We start from the raw sequence: 22,049 nt of genomic DNA on the forward strand, positions 1-22,049 counted from the left end.
ATCTTTTAATGGTAACTCATATTTTTAGTAGTCACAACTATTTTTTAGCATTTTAAAAACATTTGAGGCTACGTCTACACTAATCCGGATAAATTTAAAAACGGAGTTTTCGTCTAAAAACGCTCTGCATCCACACTATCATTTTCAATCGTTTTCCAAAAAGTGTTCATCTACTGAAACGTCCTAAAACGCTTACATCCCCGTACTGCGCATGAGCAAATCCAAGACGATTCGACTTGCGTCATTTCCGCTAGGCTACTCGTTTATACTCATTTTGTGACAATGTCGAGAAAAGGCACTGAGTTTTTTTAACAGTATGTACAAACTGACATTAATATTTAACAAGGCTGTCAAAACAGAAAGCATACAAAACAACTGCTGTACAATGTCGTTCACCATCTTGGCTGAATTGGTCATATGACTGCATCACATGGCTAAAAATGCGTCATCGTATTATAAAGCCTCCGTTTTCACAGTCCACATTACTACGTGAAGACTGCGTTTTTCAAATTTATCCGCTCTGGAGAGCGTTTTCAAAATGATACGTTTTCATTGACTTAAGACGCTGTCTCAGTGTGGACGGAAGGCCAAAACTGAGAGAAAAATATACGTTTTCAAATGAAAATGTATTAGTGTGGACATGGCCTGAATCACTGTAATGCATCACCGTTTGATTGTACAATGATAGCTTCTTCACTTTGAATCACAAACGTTTAACATTAGCGCACAAATATGTTGTTTGTACAGTACAGTAGCCTAGAGGTTTTAAAAAAAATGTTTAAACAAATTGACGATGCCATGACAAATTAATACCGTTTCAACTTAAGTGATGATGACATTAGAAGGATTGAGTGAGCGATTTGTAAGCAATCTAAAGTTAGCTCCTGAGTTATGTGTTGTTGATGAAAATTGGCCTATAGGCTAAATTATAAATTCTATCCGTCAAAAGGGACTGCCATATCTACGGTTGTATTTTGTAGGTTTGTATGATAACACTGGCAGGAAATAATATCAACCTTTGACATTTTGTCATACTGATGTATACTACTTGGAGTTTCCTATTGTTACTGTACTAGCAGCTTGCGTTGGATCTAGACAACACAGGGGATATTATCGTTAATGTTGTCTCCCTGAGAAACTTCCAGTTTAATCAGAAATTGTTTAGACAGTTAACAAGTGAATAAAATCGCTACTTAACGATCGCAGGGATATTATTTGAATTGCCGCTACTCCAGTATCAGATGCTGAGTGATGCTTGCTATTTGTCCAGGTTAGAAAAACTGTCTGTGGTCAAATGGGCCAAGCAAACGAACAACTTTTAATTAAATTGTTGCGGTATCCGGTTATAGATAAACATGCCTGTTGACAGTTTTTTTCAGTGGGAAGGGTATAAAAAAAGTTTTAAAAAATGATCTTTGAGCATTTTGGAAATCCCGCCTTTTGAGATTTGAGAAGCAAAATGCGAAGTAAAATGATATTTGAGGACTGGTCAAGTTGTTTGCAGCCTGTTGACGGACAACAAATGCAAATGTCCTTTCTAGTTACATAGAACCATCAGGCAGTGAGATTCGAATTAAAAACAACTTGTATAGGCGGTTCAGAGGCAACGTTGCAGAATGTTTACATTCACAAACATCTGTATACTGTATGAAAAAAACCATAATAGGGCACTTTAATCTGTAATGCTGTGTGAAATCTAGAAATGTTTGTGGTTCTCATAAATGGATGGATCTACTTCAGTTCTCCTAAATGGCTGGTATCCTAAATAGAAATTTAGACTTTTTCGACTGCTTGCTTTCTTTTACATGACGCTCTAGAAAACGTACTTTTCTCCAAAAAAACAATGCTACAGTTATTCTACTTTGAAATATCCGTTCCGTTTCAAACTGTCTGGTTTTGTTTTGGTCTGTGTGATACCACCCACTGCTGATTTACCCAATAGTATTACAACATCCCGGGTTACTAATTGGTGGAAAACAAAGTGTATTGTGTAGTAATTGAAATCAGCTAACAAACTGGGTCTGAAATCGCAGATTCTACCTGACCTTAAAAACCACTGCAATAAAAATATTGCAAACATATAGATTAGCTTATCAACTATACGCCTAATCTCATTCAAGCTTTCTATCGTCAATTGCACTCCTTCCTGTTGCATGTCCTCAACCAGATAACCTGCATGAGCGTCTAGGAGGAGGTGGGGGAAACAATTCTCTAAAATTTTGAATTTGTATTGCAGCACTGTCAATATCACATGCTGCATCTTTAACCCAATGGTGCTGTTCTGTCGATTTTAACAGAACAATGTAACATTTTGGTTTTTATTTCTTTTTTTAAATTTTATTTAAATGGAATAGTACGAAACTCTGGTTTTGGCACTTGGTAATTGGTTTTGTGAACACGCACTGGCAAAAAAAAAAAAATCATGGTCTTGAAAAAAAGTCACACTTGTATTGTTCTATAATTTTTTTTGGTTGAACTTTTTTCATTTTAAGCCTATGCTCCAAAGCATTAAATATTTAACAGTTTAAGTTGGAAATTTCATTTCAGGTCTATGCTCAAAAAATGGTTAACAGGTAATAAGTTCATGCAAATAGTTGTAACTGATGCAATAAAAAAATAAAGTTAAATTTAAAGCAAGAATGCCACTTTTTGTAATACACTTTTTTAATAATTTTTGTAACCGTCTTTCATTTGCTATAATGCATCACAATTACCTTAATTCAAGGCCTTTCTGAGCAAATATTGATATGATTAAATTTGATTAATTTGGTTAATCGCTGCACATTATGTAATAACTTTGTTAAAGGTAACTTTGTTAAAGGTTGTATTCATATATGTATGTATATAATACACATACACACTAACTTTTTTAAAAAATTGTGTGTAAGACTCACCACGTCTCAATTTATTTGATCAGAAATACATTAAAAACACACTTCATCATTACTCCAGTCTTTAGTGTCACATGATCCTTCAGAAATCATATGCTGATTTGCAGAGAAACATTTATAATTTCAGTTAAATATTTTGTAGTAAATTCTTTGATCAATTGTAAGTTAAAAAGCAGACCGATTTGATCAAACTAAAGTATCCCATTTCTAAAAAAAAAAAAAAAACTGAAATCTTACTGACAAACAGTAGTGTACTGTTACTGTATTTCTATTTTACAGCTATATCCATATCTACAGCTATATCTCAACGGATAGCTATTTATATCTATATATGTAAACAAGGGGAGTACCAGGATTGTTTCGTTTCATGCAGTTTGTAGTCAACAAAGTGAATTAAAAAAGAAGCACCAAACATCCCATGGGACCAAGTCTTTAAGTCTTACCCAAAGTAACCTTTTTTATTTTCAAGCAGTCGTTACATGTTTTCAGTCAGTGAAACCAACCCCTTCTTTATGAGCACAGTTGCAGCTGTGGTTGTCTCTGAGGTGGTTTAACTTGTACCTATAGAGGCAGGTGTGAGGTGGTTTCTGTTAACCTGCGGACCGCAGTGTCTTGCTGCTCCATGATGTCACATGGGACTCTGGCTGCAGTCGCCAAGTGTTCCAGCCAGCGTTACCATAGTGCCGGAACAGACGCCCCCGTGAGAAAGAGTCCAGACACCCTTGCCATGATAACCACTGTCTATTTTTAGACAGTTTATTGCAGTGGGAGCGTTACAGCAACAAAGGGAGGGCACCGTCTTTGTCCTGCAAGCCTTGAACATTATTGCCTTGTTGTTTTAAACCCGATATATGAGTCTAGTGTCAGTAAGATAATGACTGGTGGAAGCACTGAACAAGAAATCATGGCGTGTTTGTGTACAGTGTTTGTGTGCACTGTAGTTGGTTGTTTAACTGACACCACGCACACACACAACACTTTCATCGCCCACCCGTTTACAATGAAGTCACACATGGGGATTTCCTTTTGCTCTCATCTCATTTTGCATTCGGTGTGCAATGCTCGCTTGCGGACACGGAAGGTTTAGAGAAAAAAACGCTTACGATTAATTATCATTGACATCCTTATTTTGATCTTCTAAGGCATCTGATTAACTTTGAAATGGCTATTTTTCTCTGAAGTGCTCTGAAATCTTTACATTTTAACGTTTTAATGTCTGACATTTCTTCAAGGATTTTAATCCATAAACTTAATATTAAATTCACAAGAAAAGATCATTTCTTTTCACTTAAAGCAGGGGTCCCCAAACTCAGTCCTGTCCTGCAGAGTTTTGCTCCAACCCCAATCAAACACACCCGAAAAAGCTAATCTATGTGAGCGTCTAAATCAGCTCCCTAGTTCAGTTGTCAGGGCACTGATCAGGGAGTCAGCCCATTGACTTATGTCCTGATTAGTGCCCTGACTAGTGAACTAGGGAGCTGATTGAGACGCAGAGACTGCCTTTACAGGACCTAGTTAAGACATCGATTAGCTGGTTTAGGTGTGTTTGATTGGGGTTGGAGCTAAACTCTGCAGGACACTGCTCCAGAACCGAGTCTGGGGACCCCCTGACTTAAAGGGATAAAAACTAATCGGAGGACAGGTGGTGTCAATGTTAAAAGCAAACAGGTATATAACTTAGCTCAACAATTCTCAGATCAGTTGTTACACCAGTTACACCAGTTTGTCTGTGTGTGTGTGATTGCCATCTACAGGTGAAGCTGGTGAAGTACATCAGTAAACAGTTGGAGTGGAAGCAGAGTGTTCCAGAGAGCGACAGACCGCTGGTGCTGGACTCTTACCCACACCTCACAGACTGGCTCCACACCATCAACCTCCGGCCAGAACTCATAGAGGTACCATTATGTGTGTTTGTACTGAATGCATTTGTTCCTTAGTTCCTTTGTGGCCTTGAGGAATTTTAATGTTGACCATTATTTTCCTGCTTCGTGGCCTTTATTGAGCTAATGGACCGTTTTTGGGCATTTTGCTTTGCTTTTGCTTTTTGTTGATTTAAGGGTTAGTTTATAAGTTACTTTTTTACAATAAAAAAATGTAGAATAAATATAAATAAATGCATGCATACATACATCTGATTAATAGAATAACATTCAGAATTTAATTTTATAAGTTTTACTGCATTTTTGCATTATACATGTTTTTTTATTATTATATAGCAATATTTAAAACATGAAAGTACAATATAATCTCTTCCCTTTAAAAACAGGCTTCTTAAAGGGGTAGTTCACCAAAAAATGAAAATGTGATGTTTATCTGCTTACATACATCATTACGTGCATCCAACTTGTAGGTGTCTTTGTTTCTTCAGTAGAACACAAATGAAGATTTTTCTTTTTGCGTTGTCCCAGTCATATAATGCATGTGAGGGTAACAATTTTATGAGAGCAAAAAAAAAAAAAAACATGCTTTGACAACATGCACGAAGAGCCCTGTGGCTCATGATGACACATTGATATCTTAAGACACAAAACGATCAATTTGTGTGATAAATCAAGCAGTATTTATATATTTTTTTTACTTCAAATCCAACGCTATATACAACAGCCTGGAACGTGCTTCACTTCCAGTACGGAAGGTCAATATACACGCTCTGGCGTTGTGTATGTGTAAAGACATCACTTCCGGTATACACAATCAATGTGTCATCATGAGCCACAGGGCTCTTTGTTCATGTTGTCTAAGCATGTTTTTTTTTGCTCTCATAGAATTGTTACACATTCACATGCATTAAATGACTGGGACAGAGCAACGGTTTGAGTTAAAAAGCTTAATTTGGCACCTATTTGTTGGATGCACTGGGGGTAAGCAGATAAACATCACATTTTAATTTTTGGGTGAACTATCCCTTTCAACTATATCTTCAACTTAAAGAATGTTTAAAAAAAAAATGTTATTGGAGGGTTCGGACAGGGGAGGAAAGATGTTTTGCTTGCTCGCTGCGGTGGTATCTGTGGCGTTTCAGCCCTTGGTAGATCCACACACCTGATCCCACTCCAAAGCTCAGAATGTGCAGTGTCAGCCACTGTGTCAAAAACTCTCCCGTCAGACTATTTATAGACTGCAAAAGGGGTCTCTCTCGGCCAACCAAACCCCCTGCCCCCATACTGCCATACACAAATCTGACCAGAACAGCACCGCATTCATGACTGCCTGGCAAATGCGCAGACTTGTTTGTCTTCGATAGACACGGAAACAGACAAACGGGGAAATAAACAGCATAGACAAAACTGAGGAACGAAACTTAAACTAAAAATAAAAACGATTTATCCTTGTGGGGACAAGAGGGGTCACTTTGCGACATGCCTCTGATTAGATGACTGCTTAACTTCGGTCACTGTGGTAGGACAACATGTTTTTTTCTTGTGTTTTTTATTATGTCTCCTCCAGTTTTCCTCTCTCTCAGATGTCCCAAAATACTTGCTTTGTCGTTGTAAACTCGCAACAGTCCATTACTGTCTGTCTATGTCAGCCTGTGGCCTAGTTTTGCTTTGGGACCCAGATTTTCCAAGTGTTGACCCAATATGGTACCATAATTGTGTATTGTACAAAAGTAAACTAAAATGTCTTGTAATTCATTTCAAATCTATTCATATATATATATATATAATATAATATAATATAATATAATATAATATAATATAATATAATATAATATAATATTATATATATATATATATATATATATATATATATATATATATATATATATATATATATATATGAATAGATATATATATATATATATGAATAGATATATATATATATAGATATATATATATATATAGATATATATATATATATATATATATATATATATATATATATATATATATATATATATATATATATATATATATATATATATATATATATATATATATATATAATGTGTGTGTATACAGTATGTTTACAGTATACAATATATATATTGTATACAGTATGTTGACAAACAATGACACTTGATAATAAGCCTATTTATTTTCCTATCATTTTTATTTATTTCTGTAATTTCATTTATTTTATTCCTGTAAGGTGGTAACTAATTTTGAGCAACAAATTGACAGTTACTGCTCTAACTCAATACGCATCACACCAGGCTTCTAGAGTGTGATTCATGGGGCAGGAATGCTGGCATGTGGCAGGACACCCATGGGCAGCCTGCCCCTCTCGGAGAGGACAGCAGAGATAGAAAAACTATTATTTGGGGTACTAATATGCAGTCTTTAGTTACAACGGTGTACCTTTTGAAAGGGTACCGCCCCAGTGACAGCTTTTGTTGAGTGTATGGTCATCAAGACTTCAGGCAATTTGGTTGTATTTGCATGATTAGGCAGTTTAGGGAAAGATGTTTCATTGGAGATATTTTGCATATGTGTAACTTGTGGTTCCTGGTGCGTCTACAGGAAACACTTCTGTTTTGTGAATATTTGTTTACATTGCAGTTACTAGAAATGGAGAACTATCTAGGGTGCCATCATACTGTGACTGATCATATCCATATATTATAATATCCTTCATATCTGATCATGTTTAGTCATTATGTCATGATGTCACAGCTTGCTTCATCTGATATCATGCCCTATCTGAAATTATAGATGACCTAAAAGTGTGATACTAATAAAACATAGGCTATTAATGATACTAGCATTTGTTTAATTACGCAAGTCTTTCTTCTTTTTTGACTAACTTTTGGTATGAAGTCAATTCCCCTCAGGTTTCGCCTGAAAGAGTGCTTATGTTATATTTCTTTCAAATAAACACTACTTTGATTTGAACATTTGTTATGTAAGGCAATAACATTATGACTTTAAGCACAGTGTCCAAATACTTTCAGGGCATCTGTTCATGTCCTATCTATAACCATCTGATGAATTTGGGTTATTATCGTTAAGTAAAAACATTTTTGTTAATTGAAATTAAGCTGAACTAGTTGAATTAATAACATAAATATTAGATGCAGCACTAAAATGAATGATTTTATCTATGAATTAATTAATAAAAAATTCACTGGAAATAAGTTATAAAAATGAAATAAATGAGATTTAACCAGTAATATAAAAAACACAAACCATTAACAAACGCATATAAACACATAATTTACTTTAAAATAATTAAATCATAAATTACTTCAAAATAAAAGCTACTTCAAAATATTAATTAAAAATATATTAGTATGTAAATTATACTAAAATAACACTGATTAATATGCAAATGTTGTGTGCGAGTCAATGAGCAATAACAGAGTTGACGTCACTATACTTTATTTTGTAGTGTGACTCATTCCTTGTTGTTCCCAGCTGCCACAGACTGATGGGGTTTCCCATTGCTCAACAACCATGATGCACCATTCAGAGTTTTGTTTATATATTTCTTTTTGCTGTATTTTGTAGCGGTGAGTTGCCTGTGGAATATAATGCTTATATTAAATCAACCAGGTTTGGAGAGTTTGGATTTAGTCCGTCCAAAACATGCAAACGTGTGTTATTGAGAGTCTAAAGGGCACAGGCAGGAGTGGTTGTCTGAGTCACTTTTTTTTGTGGGTCACATCCTGTGGATTCACTAGAGTCCTTCCTTAAGGCAAAGATAAAGAGAAAGAGATAGAACGAAAAAGAGTCCGTGACGAAAGCAATCTCACCCAAACCGCTGTTTCCTGTGCTGTACCCCTTTTCTTGCGCTCCTTTGTTCCTCTAATGTGGCCTCTCTTTTGGCCCAGGATGATCACTCATGCACAAAATGTATGGTGACAGGTCAAAGAACGACTTAGGCCAGCCTAACCCTCATTAATCTCAGTTTCACACAGTCAAAAGACATCCTGCTCAGTTAATAGCCTCATAAATGATTCTTTTTGTAGAACATGTGGAATCTGTGATATCGGCTCAGTTAACGGTTGTGGAGATGACAATAGGGAAAGGATGTGCAAAACTGCATATTTTTGAAGTAGACTAGTCAGTTGATTGCCTGAACAACTAGTCAGTTTTAAGGAAACTTTGTATAATAAGGCTGGTTTCAAGTTCACCTGGCCCCAGTCAGAAGCGTTTCTAAGGAGGCCTTTACACAACAGCAATAGAATAGATCAGAATGCAGAGTTAGAGAGAGCATGTGAATTATTTTGAACCTGAAACGTATTTTAGAAATGCAAAACTATTTACCGCGTGGCCTATTATTTTGTTTTGTTTTAAAGGAGAAATTGAAAACAAAATTTCAAAGCTGAAAATGCGTGGTACAATCAAGTTTAGTTTAAAACATTATATTTTATACACACGACGCAACCAAACACAGAAACGCGCTGCAAACACTCACGACGCAACCAAACACAGAAATGCGCTGCAAACACTCACGACGCAACCAAACACAGAAACGCGCTGCAAACACTCACGACGACGCAACCAAACACAGAAACGCGCTGCAAACACTCACGACGACGCAACCAAACACAGAAACGCGCTGCAAACACTCACGACGACGCGACCAAACACAGAAACACGCTGCAAACACTCACGACGCAACCAAACACAGAAACGCGCTGCAAACACTCACGACGCAACCAAACACAGAAACGCGCTGCAAACACTCACGACGACGCGACCAAACACAGAAACGCGCTGCAAACACTCACGACGACGCGACCAAACACAGAAACGCGCTGCAAACACTCACGACGACGCGACCAAACACAGAAACGCGCTGCAAACACTCACGACGACGCGACCAAACACAGAAACGCGCTGCAAACACTCACGACGACGCGACCAAACACGGAAACGCGCTGCAAACACTCACGACGACGCGACCAAACACGGAAACGCGCTGCAAACACTCACGACGACGCGACCAAACACGGAAACGCGCTGCAAACACTCACGACGACGCGACCAAACACGGAAACGCGCTGCAAACACTCACGACGACGCGACCAAACACGGAAACGCGCTGCAAACACTCACGACGACGCGACCAAACACGGAAACGCGCTGCAAACACTCACGACGACGCGACCAAACACGGAAACGCGCTGCAAACACTCACGACGACGCGACCAAACACGGAAACGCGCTGCAAACACTCACGACGACGCGACCAAACACGGAAACGCGCTGCAAACACTCACGACGACGCGACCAAACACGGAAACGCGTTGCAAACACTCACGACGACGCGACCAAACACGGAAACGCGCTGCAAACACTCACGACGACGCGACCAAACACGGAAACGCGCTGCAAACACTCACGACGACGCGACCAAACACGGAAACGCGCTGCAAACACTCACGACGACGCGACCAAACACGGAAACGCGCTGCAAACACTCACGACGACGCGACCAAACACAGAAACGCGCTGCAAACACTCACGACGACGCGACCAAACACGGAAACGCGCTGCAAACACTCACGACGACGCGACCAAACACGGAAACGCGCTGCAAACACTCACGACGACGCGACCAAACACGGAAACGCGCTGCAAACACTCACGACGACGCGACCAAACACGGAAACGCGCTGCAAACACTCACGACGACGCGACCAAACACGGAAACGCGCTGCAAACACTCACGACGACGCGACCAAACACGGAAACGCGCTGCAAACACTCACGACGACGCGACCAAACACGGAAACGCGCTGCAAACACTCACGACGACGCGACCAAACACGGAAACGCGCTGCAAACACTCACGACGACGCGACCAAACACGGAAACGCGCTGCAAACACTCACGACGACGCGACCAAACACGGAAACGCGCTGCAAACACTCACGACGACGCGACCAAACACGGAAACGCGCTGCAAACACTCACGACGACGCGACCAAACACGGAAACGCGCTGCAAACACTCACGACGACGCGACCAAACACGGAAACGCGCTGCAAACACTCACGACGACGCGACCAAACACGGAAACGCGCTGCAAACACTCACGACGACGCGACCAAACACGGAAACGCGCTGCAAACACTCACGACGACGCGACCAAACACGGAAACGCGCTGCAAACACTCACGACGACGCGACCAAACACGGAAACGCGCTGCAAACACTCACGACGACGCGACCAAACACGGAAACGCGCTGCAAACACTCACGACGACGCGACCAAACACGGAAACGCGCTGCAAACACTCACGACGACGCGACCAAACACGGAAACGCGCTGCAAACACTCACGACGACGCGACCAAACACGGAAACGCGCTGCAAACACTCACGACGACGCGACCAAACACGGAAACGCGCTGCAAACACTCACGACGACGCGACCAAACACGGAAACGCGCTGCAAACACTCACGACGACGCGACCAAACACGGAAACGCGCTGCAAACACTCACGACGACGCGACCAAACACGGAAACGCGCTGCAAACACTCACGACGACGCGACCAAACACGGAAACGCGCTGCAAACACTCACGACGACGCGACCAAACACAGAAACGCGCTGCAAACACTCACGACGACGCGACCAAACACGGAAACGCGCTGCAAACACTCACGACGACGCGACCAAACACGGAAACGCGCTGCAAACACTCACGACGACGCGACCAAACACGGAAACGCGCTGCAAACACTCACGACGACGCGACCAAACACGGAAACGCGCTGCAAACACTCACGACGACGCGACCAAACACGGAAACGCGCTGTAAACACTCACGACGACGCGACCAAACACGGAAACGCGCTGCAAACACTCACGACGCGACCAAACACGGAAACGCGCTGCAAACACTCACGACGCGACCAAACACGGAAACGCGCTGCAAACACTCACGACGCAACCAAACACGGAAACGCGCTGCAAACACTCACGACGCAACCAAACACGGAAACGCGCTGCAAACACTCACGACGCAACCAAACACGGAAACGCGCTGCAAACACTCACGACGCAACCAAACACGGAAACGCGCTGCAAACACTCACGACGCAACCAAACACGGAAACGCGCTGCCAACACTCACGGCGCAACCAAACACAGAAACGCGCTGCAAACACTCACGGCGCAACCAAACACAGAAACGCGCTGCAAACACTCACGGCGCAACCAAACTCAGAAACCCGCTGCAAACACTCACGACGCAACCAAACACAGAAACGCGCTGCAAACACTCACGACGCAACCAAACACGGAAACGCGCTGCAAACACTCACGACGCAACCAAACACGGAAACGCGCTGCAAACACTCACGACGACGCGACCAAACACGGAAACGCGCTGCAAACACTCACGACGACGCGACCAAACACGGAAACGCGCTGTAAACACTCACGACGACGCGACCAAACACGGAAACGCGCTGCAAACACTCACGACGCAACCAAACACGGAAACGCGCTGCAAACACTCACGACGCAACCAAACACGGAAACGCGCTGCAAACACTCACGACGCAACCAAACACGGAAACGCGCTGCAAACACTCACGACGCAACCAAACACGGAAACGCGCTGCAAACACTCACGACGCAACCAAACACGGAAACGCGCTGCAAACACTCACGACGCAACCAAACACGGAAACGCGCTGCAAACACTCACGACGCAACCAAACACGGAAACGCGCTGCAAACACTCACGACGCAACCAAACACGGAAACGCGCTGCAAACACTCACGACGCAACCAAACACAGAAACGCGCTGCAAACACTCACGACGCAACCAAACACAGAAACGCGCTGCCAACACTCACGGCGCAACCAAACACAGAAACGCGCTGCAAACACTCACGGCGCAACCAAACACAGAAACGCGCTGCAAACACTCACGACGCAACCAAACTCAGAAACCCGCTGCAAACACTCACGACGCAACCAAACACAGAAACGCGCTGCAAACACTCACGACGCAACCAAACACAGAAACGCGCTGCAAACACTCACGACGCAACCAAACACAGAAACGTGCTGCAAACACTCACGACGCAACCAAACACAGAAACGCGCTGCAAAAACCCTCACGACGCAACCAAACACAGAAACGCGCTGCAAAAACCCTCACGACGCAACCAAACACAGAAACACACTGCAAACCCTCACGACGCAACCAAACACAGAAACGCGCTGCAAACACTCACGACGCAACCAAACACAGAAACGCGCTGCAAACACTCACGACGCAACCAAACACAGAAACGCGCTGCAAACACTCACGACGCAACCAAACACAGAAACACGCTGCAAACACTCACGACGCAACCAAACACAGAAACGCGCTGCAAACACTCACAACGCAACCAAACACAGAAACGCGCTGCAAACACTCACAACGCAACCAAACACAGAAACGCGCTGCAAACACTCACAACGCAACCAAATACAGAAACATGCTGCAAATACTCGTAATGCATCTGTTATGTACTGCTCCGAGACATGAAGGTTAAGGATCTAATTACAGTATTTATTGGGGTAATCCACAATCATAGTCAACAGGCAAGGTCAAAACACAGGCAAGCAGTCCAAACAAACAAATAAAGCAGGAGACAGAGGCAAAAGGGTAATCCGGGAAACATGCAAGAAATACAAAGAACGAAGAGACGTGAAACTGGGGACAATGCTCAGTAATACAGTGTAACAACAAAATAAGACTTAGCCATGAGTGACAGAATTGACCAGGTTTCATAGGGTGATCTATCAAGGTAAATGAGACACAGTTGGATGTAATCAGGAATGATGACTCTGGGCAGAGAGTATTATGGGTAATGTAGTCTTTAATGGAATGGCAGTCTGGGGTGGAGTGCCCTCTATTGTTAATCAGGGGTACTCTCACTGGTGAATCGGGACAGCAACCAAATACAGAAACGCTGCAAATACTCACAATGCATCCAAATAGACACGTTGTGAGTACTTGCGATTTGCTGTACTTGTTTCTGTATTTGGTTGTGTTGTGTGTTTGCAGCACGTGTTGTTAAACGGATGAAGATCTTTTCTTAATTTGCTGGGGGGTTTTCTATTTGCATGCATTCTCTTCAGCCACCATACTTTTTCCCCATGGAAAACTGTCAAGTTTAGTTGTATTTGTTTATTTATTTATACTACATTAAAAAAAATATACAGATTTGTCAGGTTGTTAAAATGTCTCTTTGATTGTATTTCTTCTGGATTACCACTTCCGTATAGATAAATAGCTAGTTGCGTGATGCCCCTGAGTCAGTTAGTTGACCATTGCTACCCATCATTAGTTGAGAGAAGGGATGTTAATCTGCAGGAAACTGAAAAGCTCAGTTGGAAACCATGTGTTTTTAGGAGGAGTGTCCAGAGCTGTGGATAAACTTCCCAGGCATTTTCACAGGAAGGATAGAGTGATAGAGGGGAGGGACGGTGGGGAAAGAGGGGAGGGATGGTGGGGAAAGGGAGGAGGGACTGGGTGAGTAGGAGGGGAAGTTTGGGTTGGAAGGGAGCAGCTCTCACAGCGTGACTGACTTCTGAGGAGAGACTCTGATTTGTTGTTTCTGGGATATGAGATTTAAGAAAGGACAACTTCAGTGCAGAATCTCGCGTGGTATAGTATTCTTGAATACTTCATGTTTTGGAGTCTCATTTTAAGACTGTGTTTTGTTTTTGATGTTTGTCGGTTTCCTGCCTGCATGCAAGTGGAGTTTCAAGAGCCTATGTGGTAGAAAGTCTGCAAACTGAATAACCAACGGCAGATATCTACTTACACTGTTTGAACACATCAGGCTTATGTCAAGATGCTTGCGAACTCACAAGCTTGTGAGGAAGTTTGTCATTTGTTTGAGATACTTATCAAGTTGAAATTCCGTGGATTGGAGCTTTTTGAGGGAGGCTTGGTGATTTTTATTTCATTTTTGGAAGACACATTTTGACACCTTTTCTGATGTAGTTTTACTACTTGGCTGTAGTTTCACATGAAACTGTACAAACAGACCAGCAGTAACTATCACTGTCAATGACTTATTCTTCTGAATAATTATTTGTTTGGGGAGTTTACCTGGATGGTTTGAATTGTGGTGGGTGGGAGTTTGTGTGTGTTTGTTTGGATGGAAGCTAGCGTAATGCTGCGTCTTGCTTTAATGTTCAGAGCATCACTCCCAGTGTTACGTCAGCTCTTGAACTCGGGTAGAAGGCATGTTCAGACATTACCTCGGTATCGGTATGTGTCATTTCACCTGCTCTCTGCCCTGGCTTGTCTGTTTTAACACAGTAATTCACATACTCATTAACTCAGACATATAGATCAACTAAGATGTGTATTCTACACCTTCATTATGAAAATATACCTATTGTGTTATCTTAATGACAGAAATAAACAAAAACATGTCCATATGCTTATGGAAAGATTACACTTATTGTTTTGATTTTAAGTTAATATTGGTCTCTTGTTCTTCCAGCTGGAAGGTAAATGTCTGGATAATGCTGTGTAGTATTCTCTGAGAAGAGATTTGTGCTCTTAATTCTGATCTCTGGTTGTTGTTCAAAAAGGAAGTCTCTCTATAAGGATGCTGGAAGATTCCCATTCCCCTGAGTGCCATGCGTGCCATTCAGAAGGCAGTTTCACTTGTTTATGATATGCTGCATTACACACACCCACCTCATATAAACACAATTACATGTGTAAAGGAGGAATTTTTTTAACTCTTCAATTTAAAACATTTAGAACAAAAAACATTTAAACTTTAAATATATTATAATGTGTTTTATGTATACGAGTATTTATTTTTAGAGCTTTAATGCACGGCTTTGGCTGTGGATTATCCCAGTTATACCATGGTCATTTGCCAGCATTGACAACTTAAAGCAGTTACTGAGGTTTGTAGCGCAATTTATGATTTGGTTATTGGAATGAATTGGTTATTTTTGTCAGTTACAGCTTGTTAGATCTAGCGTTCTGCCCGCTTTAATCATGCATAGAGATAAAGAAGTGTGTGATATTACAGTGCCTTGCGAAAGTATTCGGCCCCCTTGAACTTTGCGACCTTTTAATTTTTTGTGAAGAATCAACAACAAGTGGGACACAATCATGAAGTGAAACGAAATTTATTGGATATTTCAAACTTTTTTAACAAATCAAAAACTGAAAAATTGGGCGTGCAAAATTATTCTGCCCCCTTAAGTTAATACTTTTTAGCGCCACCTTTTGCTGCGGTTACAGCTGTAAGTCGCTTGGGGTATGTCTCTATCAGTTTTGCACATCGAGAGACTGAAATTTTTGCCCATTCCTCCTGGCAGAACAGCTCGAGCTCAGTGAGGTTGGATGGAGAGTGTTTGTGAACAGCAGTTTTCAGTTCTTTCCACAGATTCTCAATTGGAATTAGGTCTGGACTTTGACTTGGCCATTCTAACACCAACTATGTTTATTTTTGAACCATTTATTTTTTCCATTGCAGATTTTGCTTTATGTTTTCGATCATTGTCTTGTTGGAAGACAAATCTCCGTCCCAGTCTCAGGTCTTTTGCAGACTCCATCAGGTTTTCTTCCACAATGGTCCTGTATTTGGCTCCATCCATCTTCCCATCTATTTTAACCATTTTCCCTGTCCCTGCTGAAGAAAAGCCGGCCCAAACCATGATGCTGCCGCCACCAGGTTTGACAGTGGGGATGGTGTGTTCAGGGTGATGAGCTATGTTGCTTTTACGCCAAACATAACGTTTTGCATTGTTGCCAAAAAGTTCAATTTTGGTTTCATCTGACCTGAGCACCTTCTTCCACATGTTTGGTGTGTCTCCCAGGTGGTTTGTGGCAAACTTTAAACGACACTTTTTATGGATATTTTTAAAAAATGGCTTTATTCTTGCCAGATTTGTGCAGTATACGACTGATTGTTGTCCTATGGACAGAGTCTCCCACCTCAGCTGTAGATCTCTGCAGTTCATCCAGAGTGATCATGGGCCTCTTGGCTGCATCTCTGATCAGTCTTCTCCTTGTATGAGCTGAAAGTTTAGAGGGACGGCCAGATCTTGGTAGATTTGCAGTGGTCTGATACTCCTTCCATTTCAATATTATCACTTGCACAGTGCTCCTTGGGATGTTTAAAGCTTGGGAAATCTTTTTGTATCCAAATCCGGCTTTAAACTTCTTCACAACAGTATCTCGGACCTGCCTTGTGTGTTCCTTGTTCTTCCTGATGCTCTCTGCTCTTTAAACGGACCTCTGAGACTATCATAGTGCAGGTGCATTTATATGGAGACTTGATTACACACAGGTGGATTCTATTTATCATCATTAGTCATTTAGGTCAACATTGGATCATTCAGAGATCCTCACTAAACTTCTGGAGAGAGTTTGCTGCACTGAAAGTAAAGGGGCCGAATAATTTTGCACGCCCACTTTTTCAGTTTTTGATTTGTTAAAAAAGTTTGAAATATCCAATAAATTTCATTCCACTTGATGATTGTGTCCCACTTGTTGTTGATTCTTCACAAAAAATTACAGTTTTATATCTTTATGTTTGAAGCCTGAAATGTGGCAAAAGGTCGCAAAGTTCAAGGGGGCCGAATACTTTCACAAGGCACTGTACATTTATTTTAATTTATGAGCTACTATCGCATTTATTAGAATTAATTATAAAGAGAGAAAGACAGAGAGACAGAGACAGAGAGAGATGAGATGCATGTGTGAATTACCTGTGTCTTTGTGCAGTCTCTATTAACAACTTTGCTATGAGTTTAATTACTTTAAAACCAGCAGTGTGGCAGTTCATTAGCAAAGTTATATTAGTCGCAATGCTGCAATGTTAACAGGTTTCTGTGCTCCGGATAGAATGTTTCTGTGTGTGTGCAATGCAATCTCTCCAATAGATACATATATGTATCTATGTCTGTGTGTGTGCTTCAATGAAAACATTAGTGCATTAATATAGAACAGTGATTAAAGCATTAAACCGTTTTATTGCACACTTACCAGCCAATCGGAAAAGAGTATTCAGATAAGACCATGATATAAATACTATTATAGTATTTATTAATATTCCGAATTAGCATATTTTTTCCGTTGTTCTTTTATTTATATATATATATATATATATATATATATATATATATAATATATATATATATTTCTATTTATATTTAGCACTAATTTATTTCATTTTAGTTTATTTCTTAAACCTCATTTAAGTTAATTGTAAATGCAACATTTCTAATTTAATGTTTTATTTAAAGCTGCTTTCTGTAACTTTTTTTTGTGTTCAAGATTTAAAAAAATATATAATGAGAGTGTACAACTGTATTACAAGTGTATTATAAGTGCTTATATTGGGACTATTTCAGAAACCGCTGCGGAGGAGCACAGTCCCTGTGTGACTCGCCATAGACATAAACAGAGAGAAGTAGATCCAGCTGAAATGTTCTTCCGCAAGAGTAAAAGTTACGGACTGCAGCAAATTTAATTTTCATGTAATATTTAGATTTTATTTCAACTTTATTTGAATTACTAAAAATGTTTTTAAGCAGTATTTTTTTAGTTAACAAGTACCTTTAGTTCTGCTTCTATAATTTGATTGATCACAGTGAGTGGTGTGGAATGGAAATTTTTTTTTTTTTTTTTTTGTTGCATGGAACAAAAAGTGGTGGAGATGAAAATTTGTTCTGAATGTCAGAGAGTTAGATATTTTTCTCCAATCCAGGATCACTCAGAGTGAAGTTTTGGAAATTGAAAACCTTCCACAACCATCTGACTACATCTGCATTATTACTTCTAACTGTTTTGTCCCTAAGTGTAGCTTACATAACTAAAATTAAAAACACGCATACCCCTTCTATAAACACAGCAGTAGCTGCATGATTGCCATGGACCCGCCGCACAAAGCTGTTCTTGTTAACTTTTAGCAACCAAACATTAAAATGTTGTCATTTTATCCTTCCACCTGAAACCTCTATAGATTGATGTGTGCTATTTTTTTTTTCTTTTTCAAATCAAAATCCTGTATTGATGAATCTGATTAACCCAATTTTCTCTACCAATAGACTTTCTGTGGCTTTTCTAGAGACCAAGGGGTCTCATGTAGGACTGGGCACAATTTCCAGGTTCACAATTCACTTTGATTCACAAGCTTGATTAGATTCACTTTGATTTTTTAATTTGATATTTTAATTAACAGTCATGTACTGTGACATATCAGTTACAGTACATGACAAATTTCCTCAAGGAAAAAATACATCTCAAATAATGGTGTAAACATAGGGAATCCTAGCTGGTGCATCACTATAATATTAAAGGTTAAAATGTACTCATTTGTAGGGGACTTACATTTTAAATTGCAAAACGTTTTTATAATAGTCTAATAACAATATAATACGTTGTTAATTAAATATTTATGTTTCTACTAAATGGTGGCGGAATGATTTTTAACAAATGACTAAAAATACATTAAATATTGAAGAACAGGTAAAGTACAAATTTAATTGGCAATATAGGGCATAAGCAAAATGCTACTCTCTAGGGTTCATTTTTCTAGCTGACTAATGAGTTTTGAATGACTTTTCTGAGGTATATGTAACGTTACTTGGCATTGTTTACAAGCAGTTTTATTGACCTCTTTCGGTTTTTGAGTGATTACATGGGCCGTTATGTGGATTTCTGTATCTTTTATTATACCTTTCATTCATGTTTATTTTGTGCTGTAACTAGTAGTAAACAGGAAGAGATGATCCGTTCATATGCCGCTTCAGTCCACTAGCGACCTGTCACGCCACATTAAAAGGCGCCTAAACTATATTTATTGTTTGAATTTAGTAATACAATTGACAGAATTTGAAAGCTGAAACACAAAGCTTATTGCAATTTATTGGATGGGATGTACACTATAAAGCTTTTTTCATTCAGCAACTGAATTTAAGATTTGAAATTGGCGTTTTAAAATGAATATAGATTAAAATTCATATTTTTAACCCTTCCCTAGTCTCATGCATCCTGTTATCTATTCATTTACCACATGGAGGCCTCACTGACCATAGCTACAACTGTTGCTGGGCAGCTTCTCAGTCATGCGTTTGAGTAAGCGCATGTGTGTGTTTTGGGTGAGAACTGAAATACGGCAGGGAGACGCCAAAGAGCGCAGGAATGTTGTAGGGTGGAGGAATGTAACAGGGCGGACAGTGAAAGAAAACTGGACTGTGCAGGGTATCTGGACATTGGCTCAGTCTGGTGCCATGAGATGCCAGCAGTCTTAGTGGCGGCGGGGGGATTCCAGGGGGCTTTATTGCCTAATCTTTCTCTAATTAGTATATAGACTCCCTTCTGGCTGTCTGTTAGAGCCAAACACTCAAATAAGACAATATTGAGTCCAGAAGAAATATCTGGTGCTGTTTACTTAATAGATATCAGTTTACAAGAATAATGTGCAGTTAATCATCTGTGTCCATTTCTGCCTATATGCAATGATTATTGTTTTATTCTGTCTTCCAGGTAGTCCCTGTGAAGCTGTCTCTGGATGCTCTCCTGCAAATGTCCAGTGCACAGGTGGAAGACACCATGAAAAGACTGGGCTCTAGCAGTGAGGAGTGTTCCCGCATCACCGCTGCCCTCTCCTGTCTCAAGAGCGCTACTGACACAGGTCACTGCTGACTCCATCCTCTCTCTACTCTTCATGCAGACCCTGCTCTAGGCTTTTTACCTGGCTTTAATTCGAGCTGTATTAAGCATTTGCTCCAAATTTTTTGATTTGATTTTGTACCACTGCTGTTTTTATTCAGCAAGGATGTATTAAATGTATTAAAAGTGACGGTAAAGACATTGATAATGTTACAAACTATTTCTATTTCAAATAAATGCTGTTATTTTAAAATTTCTCTTCATCAAAGTGTCCTGACAAAAACAAATTATCACAGATTTCACAAAAACAAAAAAAACCTTTATCTTACTGTTTTCAAAATTTGACAATAATCATAAATGTTTCTTAAGCGCCAAATCAGCATACTAGAAGGATTTCTGAAGGATCATGAAGACTGGAGTAATGATGCTGAAAATTCAGCTTAGCTATAATGGAAATAATTACATTTTAAAATATATTAAAATAGAAGATGATGAGTACTCGAGTCATGGTGAGATAATATTTGACTAAATCGCGTATAGAAGCACACAAAGTTTTCTGGACTGTCACCAATAGAAGCAAGGTTAGAAGCGAAACATTTAATTTGTGAGCAACAGTGTTGTTGTTATTAACTAAAAAGCTATTAAAATAGTTATTTATTTATTTCTTAATTGAAATAAAATAGTTTAAATGTTACATGGAAAAATATTAAGTTTATTTAAATTTACTAAAAACTAAAATTAAAATAAAAAAACACAATTACTAAAATGTAAACTAAAATGGAATCTTAAAATATAAAAATAAAAGCAATTTTAAATTATTAATGAATACTGTAATTGTATATAAAAAATACTACTGGTAAGCAATCATTATAGTCAAGGTCTATATCCCTGCATTGATCATCCACCTGCTCCTGAATTGTCCTAAAGTATCTCACTCTTTGTGTTTTAGGGGCAGGACTTCTTAGGAAAGAGGGCATCCCGTGGATAGCAGAACCCGCTCAACGTGACCCACTCTCTGCTGACCCACTGTCTTGTTCTATGCGTGCACCTCTGTCTTACAGTCCTAACCCGATCAGCTGGCCCCCTTCTTCTGCTTTGCCTGCCCCTCGTTCCTGCGTCTCAGTTTCTGCCCTACCCTCGGACTTCCCTACAATTGTCCACACCCGCTGTGATGGGCTGACGGACCCCTTCTCATCCTCCCCGCAGCTGAACCGCTGCACCTCCGGGCTGATGTCCACCCCTCCAGCCACCCCACCACCGAAAAGGTCAGGCAAGCTGAAGCCCCTACGAACTCCACCACCCCCCTCCCGCAAGCTGTTAAACCTCCTTCCCAGCATCACCCTCACACGCAGCAAGAGCCAGAGCCAACTGGCCAACCGGATAGATGACCCTACACCTAACAAGTAAGTTCAGCACTGAAAAATATTTTATTTATGAAATTATTGATCAAAGTTATGTGACAGGATTTGTGTGTCTGCTTCTGGACTTTAGGGTGTCTTTAAAAATGACTGTCTAGAACCATTTTTTTTCTGTTTCAACGCTACATATTTAAATGCAAACTGGGTATGCATTTCTGAAACTGCAGAAGACAGCCC

At 40.2% G+C, this 22,049-nt stretch overlaps 1 protein-coding gene across 4 annotated transcripts in view; it reads left to right on the forward strand.

Annotated features, from left to right (window-relative positions):
- Positions 1 to 22,049, forward strand: part of ksr1b (kinase suppressor of ras 1b) — a 51,266-nt gene that overhangs the window by 13,174 nt on the left and 16,043 nt on the right. For 2 of the 4 annotated variants that reach the window (XM_067450470.1, XM_067450471.1), the window contains exons 2-4: positions 4,646 to 4,786; positions 20,329 to 20,476; positions 21,404 to 21,857. In XM_067450470.1, coding sequence (XP_067306571.1) covers positions 4,646 to 4,786; positions 20,329 to 20,476; positions 21,404 to 21,857 — 743 coding nt within the window. Of the gene's footprint in view, positions 1 to 4,645; positions 4,787 to 6,079; positions 6,291 to 14,357; positions 14,464 to 20,328; positions 20,477 to 21,403; positions 21,858 to 22,049 lie in introns of those variants that run through there. The other 2 variants (XM_067450473.1, XM_067450472.1) reach the window with 2 other exon arrangements.

This window comes from Pseudorasbora parva, chromosome 8 (genome assembly GCF_024679245.1).
Source record: "Pseudorasbora parva isolate DD20220531a chromosome 8, ASM2467924v1, whole genome shotgun sequence".
Taxonomy (NCBI): Eukaryota; Metazoa; Chordata; class Actinopteri; order Cypriniformes; family Gobionidae; genus Pseudorasbora; species Pseudorasbora parva.